Raw genomic sequence first — 7,250 nt, 5'->3', positions numbered from 1 at the left:
GCAGAGGGGTGGGGCTGGAAATACAAACACGAAGACTGATGCAGACACGGCGACAGTGCTCTCCGGGCACATGCTGAGAGCTTCATCTCAGCCATATCTGATCACATCCGCAGCTACGGAGCTGATTCTTCCTGCATACGTGAGGATGACTCCATCTGGCAACTTGATTTTTACTAACGCGCTTCATTCTTAATAGAATCCAAACAGTGGATTAGTTTAATAAATGTGATAGCTATTATAAGAATGGCTATTATACAGAAGTTATTAATTTTTTTTTATTGCTTACATATGAATTGCAGTGAATTTTTACATTACAAAAAACTCAATTCATTACATTTAGTACATATATTGGCACAAATAAAACAAATTAGTCCCCCCCTTTTCAGACAGGCAGAAGAAAAATATTGTGAGGAAGTCAACTGCTGGTAAAGTACAGAATTAAGATTCTTAAAGAAAATGTATTCAGAAGTATTAAGGAAGAGTGTGTGTGTGTGTGTGTGTGTGTGTGTATTCAGGTTAATTCCAATGACTCTATATAAGCAGACAATACAAGTACAGAAGGAACATTTAGATGTTAACTATTCAATGTCAAGGAAAAAAATGAATGATATAAGCAACAGTGTACAGCAGAGAGAGAACAATGAACAGTTTTTATTGAGTTTTAAATATCTACAAAAATATAGCAGTACAGCGAACTTCAATACATCCTAACGTTTAGTACCCAAACCGGCTATACTAAAATAGCACGCATACCTATGACCTGCACCATCTCCCGCCATCTCCTGGAAGGGATAGCAAGCCAAGGACACGAATTCATATTTCTTACGAATCGTTAATGAGACCAGTTCAGTAATCTAGCATATACAGAAGTCTACTGTGATTTAAAAACAACTACAACAAGAAAACCCTCCCCCCAACCCCAAATCAACTGTTTACAAACAGACCACAAGAAAAGTGTGATAAACATTAACTGAGATGGTTTTCCTTCACATGCTATACATGCATTTTTAAATCACAGAGAAACGTGAAATTGTGTCCAGCAAAGTTTGTTTTGCATGAGTGCAAATGAATATATATCTCCTTTTCTTATACTATTAAATTATATATACTTTTCATACAAAAGCACACAGTGTTAATCTATAAAATGACATCCAAGTGGATGATGATTGTTTTTGCATGTCCCCCTGCTTAGATTTTTGCACAATCAGAAGTTAATATCTTTCTTTAAAAATACAAAAGAAAAAAGGAAAAATAAAGGAAAACATAAACACTGGCCTATTAAATGCTGAAACGTTTTTGCCTGGTCAAGATCTAAAGTTATAGTGACAGCTGCAATGGAGCCATTTAAGCCCAGTGGTGACTGCATTATTATTTGGAAAACAAAGTCTTGTTTCTCTACACTGAATAAACCACCATGGATGCTTGACAGGTTTCAAAGACTAGAATCTTTTGCAAGATGTTTCAAGATGCTATACTTTTGTTTAAATATTCAAAAAAATTTAGAGTATACTTGTTCCATCTTGTTTCTACTGAAAGCGCCCAAATAATCCTAAACACATGTCATTCTTTACTACGATTTTTTAAACAAATGCTAAAGCTAAAACTCAATTGTTTTTTGGGTCATAATCTGTGATATGTATACTGTTTGATGTAAAAAGGAATCAAAAACCTGAAAAGGTAGAATTATAAACAGACTATTTTATAAAAATGTCCTAAAATAACTTTATAAGAGCTGCAAAGAAAGTTGCTCATTTTTGCCATGTGATGGAATTCACTAAAATGTACATAATTTTAAGAAAACACTATGTGTTTGTCAGCACATGTAATCCTGGTAGCTTATTAAATCAACACAAGCTTAAACCGGCGATCTTTTAGCACACTTAACGGCTAAACCCATAGGCACTCTTTTCAAATGTAATATCATGAATCCTAAACAGAGATGCATACAAGCTACAGTTCAAATCTTACAAACTAAAACTCCATTTGGGGCATTTTTTTGACTATGAGGATTTAAAACAATGCACCATATAAAAATGTAAATTAATGTGCTCTCAAGAGAAATTAAAATGTACACACTCTTCACAGGTGAACTAGTAGCTGTTTTAAATGTCTTTTTTTCCTATACTAAATATATAGCTCATTTAATTAATGGAGCCACAGCAAAAATACTACTGTAATTTCAAAGTATAGTCTGTAAACTAAATACATCTTATGATGTAAAAAATATTGCACAGTTTGGTACTCCAAGGGTAAGTTCTAAGACTCTCAAGTAGAATGGTCAACTTTTGGCAGAAAACACAGTATTACAAGAACTAGACACTTAGACATATGGGGATTTTGGGGTCATGTTCTAGGACTATTACTCAGTAGATGTCATGACCATAGACAAGTTGAGGAATGACAGTCACATATTGTTGAAGTGAATGAACAAAAGGATGCCAATCACAACATCCAAAACATGGGGACAAAAAGCCACAGGACAGTTCTGCAGCCCCACGATTAATGTATTTGTATGTTTTTGCTTTTGCACACAAAGAAAAACAAAAGCAGTTCTAATTTTAAGCAGTTGCGTAGATGTCTAAGAAATACACTAGACACTTCATACATCTTCAACTCTGGAAGGCTTAACTTTTTAATTATATGTTTGTGAAAGGCTTTAAATATACTATTTAACAATGAATTAATGTGACACCAATATATGTTCAATTTTAAAAGCCAATAGGAACCTAAAAATAAAAAATTAACATGGCATAAACCCATCTTCAGAAGTACTCTATAAATCATATAGCTACAAAATTTCTAACCTGGTATGCCAAACATTTGGTTAAAGATAAATTCCATCATAATTTTCAGTAAAGTAAACCCTGAAGTCAGCTTGGCCCTAGTTTTTATGCTTTCTGCTGAGGTCTTCATGAGCCACTCAGTACACACACAGATCTGGAAACTTCATCTCGTAGACTGGGACAGACTGGTATTGGGCGTGCCCAGAAGTAATGGTCAGTGTTCCCGATGGGCTGGGAGGAGGGCTGTAAGAGAAGAACCAGGCACTGTCAGCAGGTGTGTGGAAAAGCTGTTCACTTCACACAGCATCCCCATCACTACCTGCCAACAGCAGGGTAAGGCTCTGCCGTCACAGGGGTCAGTGTGACGGAGCTGCAGGCCAGCTGCAAGGTGGCATGGGGTATAGATCACAGTGGAACTAAGCTGTTTTTAAGTTCTAAACTAGACATTCTCCTCTGAATACGGTATATATAATTTTAACAATGGGATTACATCATATCCATTCATATAAGCTTGCTTTGTTTTTTGATGACGACAGCATGGTATTTCAATATATAGATATATTATGATTAATTTATTTCCGTGGGCAGACTGTACATTCATTTCCATTCTTCATTATTATAAATAAGGCTGACAGGTCTATTCTTACATATACATAATTTTATCCTGTCTTCTTGGTTTATTGTCTTACACATAGAGTTTTTGGACCAAAGTAGATTCACAATTTTGAGATGGGTACACACTGTCAGGATCCCCACAATTCATTCTTTGAACATCTGGCTGCACCATCCTCTTTCACCACTATAAATACTGGGTATAATCGTTCTCTCTTGTTCTCATCTTTGGCACTCTGGTAGCCAAAAGGGAATTCATTCTTATTTTCACATTTTGGGTTACTACTAATGGTACATACTTAGTATTCATTTTGTGTTTCTTTTAAAATGAATTCCCTATTTGAGTCTACTGCCTGTATTTCTACTCACATAGTTTTCTCTTATCAATTTCGGAAATGATCATTTGTCATATGATACAAATGCTTTTCCTCAATTAGTTACTTAATTCTTATCTCTATCATAAAGATGACACTTTTCATCATTCAAAAAAGTTCCTTGGTGTCTTCAATCAATTTCTCCTTACTCCACATGCTCACACACCTCCAACACTGACTGTGTTCTGATCTCTGTCACTGAAGATTGGTGTCCCTTATTCTTGAATTTCATATGAAGGGTCCATATAGCCACAAAAAGGGTCAATACAAGACACACTCTTATGTCTGATTTGTTTTGCTTGATGCAGTTTTTAAGTTTACCCCCCAAATGTGTTCCTTTTCACTGCTGAATAATATTTCACTGCTGAATAATATTTCACTGCTGAATAATATTTCACTGCATCAAGAGCACCACTATTTGTCTACTGTCTCTCCATTCTCCTGCTCATGGATGTCTCGTAACTATGAAAAAAGCTGCTAAAACATTCTAATTTCTCTGGGTAAATACTGAGAAATGGGATTATAGGATTAAGCAGGTATATATTTAACTTCATAAGACACTGAAACTTCTTCAAAAGTTTTGCAGAGTATTTGTACCATTTTATACTATGAGCAATACATGCAGACTCTTCTATAATGTTCAATATACTATTAAGTTCATCCAATGACATTTTTTCTTTTTTCAGATACTGTATCACCCAGTTCTTGAACTACAATTTGGTTCTTTTTCAGAGTTTCCAGTTCTCTCCTAAAATATACATTATGTTTTTCCTTTAAATTCTTTGATATGTGTGTGTTCTTTTAAGATCATTATCTACTAATTCCAATAACTGATCTGTGGGGCTACTTATTCTTACTGTATTTTCTTGCTCCTTTGCATTTCTTGTAATTTTTTTTCCATAAGGTCAAAATGAATGAAGGAACAGTGGAAACTGAGGTATAACATTGCTTATTTTGTTTCATTGCTTATTTTGTTTCTTTTCTCAAGAATACAAACTCTCTTCTCTGTCTGGTAGTTGACTGCTCTGTTTAGTTGCCAAGTCATGTCTGACTCTTTGGGAGCCCATGGCCTGTAGCCCGCCAGGCTCCTCTGGGATTTCCCAGGCAAGAATATTGGAGTGGGTTGTCATTTCCTTCTCCAGGGGATCTTCCCAACCCAGGGATCGATCGCGTGTCTCCTGCATCAGCAGGTGGATTCTTTACCACTGAGCCACCAGGGAAGCCTATCTGGCAGTTACAGTGTGGAAAATTAACAAGAGGAAATATATCAGATAGAAACTGAAAACCCTGAAGATACACTAAGAAGTCTGTTTCATTTCTCTGTATCATGTAAACTACCCAGAACTACTACTTCCTAACCAGGTGACCTTGGATAATTACCAAACATCTACATGAATCTGTTTCTACATTTGTAAAGTAAAAATAATCACTACATATTTTTAAAATGTGATGTAAATACTAAATAAAAGAATGCACTCAGCAGAGTGCCCAGAATACCACAAGTTTTCAATAAATAACTAGTAGCAATAAGGTTTAATAAATGCAAATTATTAGTAGTAGTTGCAGTACCAATGAAAAAGTTAGTCATAATACTTATTCTAAAATACTATACCCACATAGTTATGATAGTGGGATTAAATGTAACATAGAGGTCGCTAGCAATATTTCTTGTCAAGAACATGCGTTATAAATTTGAATTTCGATTATTTCCACTCACTAGCTGGATAAACTTCTGCAAGTTACTTTACTTCTCTAAGCCTCAGTGTCTTTACCTGGAAAATAAAAAAACACAGCATCTACCTAACTTTTCAGGACTGTGGTGAGGATTAGCAAAAACAATAGATACAAAGCAGGTAGGTATTTATTATTAGAACTAACAGGCAACAAAGATTCTGTACACAGGGAATGTTGCCTGCCATTCGCATCCTACAAGGTCAAGCCATCAGCCACTGCCATTTCCCACAATGGTACGCCCTAAGGGGGATTCAGGATGGGGAGAAATGGGAAGCATTCTATTAATTAGACACTGGCCCCACAGCCAAGGTGCATATTCCAGGAACAATTTCAATGAGCCCAGATCCTTGTACCTTCCTATACACAGAGAAGCACTAAACTTATAGGCTGTGTATAAGTGCCCACACCTAGCAATTTTCACTGAATCTAAGGAATACAGCATACTGCACAGTTTAGTCTGATTCTCTGTTCTGAACTTTTATAAATGAGTGATTCGCAGCTTAGTAGGGGGTGGCATGGTGGTTAATGCCTGGAATGAGATGTTACACTGACGAAAAGGTGCCTTGCATAGGAAGGCAGTAAAAAGGCTGGGGGAAAAAAAGCAAGTCAACTGAGCATCTACCTGTTTATTCTATTTATAGGATACAAAGTTTGATGCAAAACTGATTCAATCAAGCTGAAAATATAAAAGATGTAGGAAAAAAAAAATCTCAGAAGCACACAGAGCAGTCTCCACACTGGAGTCAACCTAATAATATGCACAAATTCATTCTTCAGATGGAACCTGGAGTTTTCCCTCCCTCTCTGATGTGCTTCATCACTTCACAACAGACACAGAATAACCCATGTTGGATACCTTATGTTTGCAGAGCATAAAATACAATTGCTCAATGGTGTACACAGGGGTTTGGTTTCAGGACCACCCACAGACAGCAAAATCCTTGGGTGCTCAAGTCCCTTATATAAAGTGGAGCAGTACTGGCATGGGACCTATACAACATATCTTCCCTGGCAGTTTACATCATGTCTAGATTATTTATAACATCTAATACAATGTAAATGTTATGGAGTAGTTGTCAGCATGCAGCAAATTCAAGCTTTGGTTTTTTGGAACTTTCTGCAATTTTTTTTCCCCCTAAATATTTCTGACCACTGTTGGTTGAATTTGAATATGCAGAACCTGTGGATATGGAGGACCAACTATAACTAATAACAGGACTCAAATAGACATAACCTAGGAAAATTCAATTTATGTTTGATAATTCAAGTGAGCCATCTGCAGAGGCAGAATTGTTATGGCCCTAGAAGAATGATGAGGTTGAACTATACAAAACAGTAGTTTCTGTACGTCAAAATGATTAAATCTGAGAAACTACCTTGTTAAGCATATCACTAGAATAAGAGTCTTCCAATTATTCAAATGTCCATAAGGTGGTTAATTGCTAAGTCGTGTTCGATTCTTTGTGACCCATGGACTGTGGCCTGCCAAGCTCCTCTGTCCATGTGATTTTCCAGGCAAGAATACTGGAGTGGGTTGCCATTTCCTTCTCCAGGGGATCTTTCCGACCTAGGGATTGAACTGAGGTCTCCTGCATTGCAGGCAGAGTCTTTACTGACTGAACCATCAGGGAAGCCTGTCTTTATAGAACCATTTTAAAGGAATTAAGTAATCTAAAAAGGAAAGCTAGAAAAACTTTAAGAAACGGTACCAGACTATCCAGTAAACAGAAAAACTACTAAGACAAAG

General features: G+C 36.3%; 1 protein-coding gene across 2 annotated transcripts in view; it reads right to left on the bottom strand.

The window, feature by feature from the left end:
• Positions 1 to 257: 257 nt before the first annotated feature.
• Positions 258 to 7,250, bottom strand: part of EFR3A (EFR3 homolog A) — an 86,942-nt gene continuing 79,949 nt past the window's right edge. For both annotated transcript variants that reach the window (XM_086337370.1, XM_086337369.1), the window contains exon 23: positions 258 to 3,026. In XM_086337370.1, coding sequence (XP_086193496.1) covers positions 2,921 to 3,026 — 106 coding nt within the window. In that variant the 3' untranslated portion in view covers positions 258 to 2,920. The remainder of the gene's footprint in view (positions 3,027 to 7,250) is intronic.

The sequence above is a fragment of the Bos grunniens genome, chromosome 14 (assembly GCF_055505025.1).
Source record: "Bos grunniens cultivar Pamir isolate PY7600 chromosome 14, Bosgru_T2T1.0, whole genome shotgun sequence".
Lineage (NCBI taxonomy): Eukaryota > Metazoa > Chordata > Mammalia > Artiodactyla > Bovidae > Bos > Bos grunniens.
This window is presented reverse-complemented; position numbering and strand designations above follow the sequence as displayed.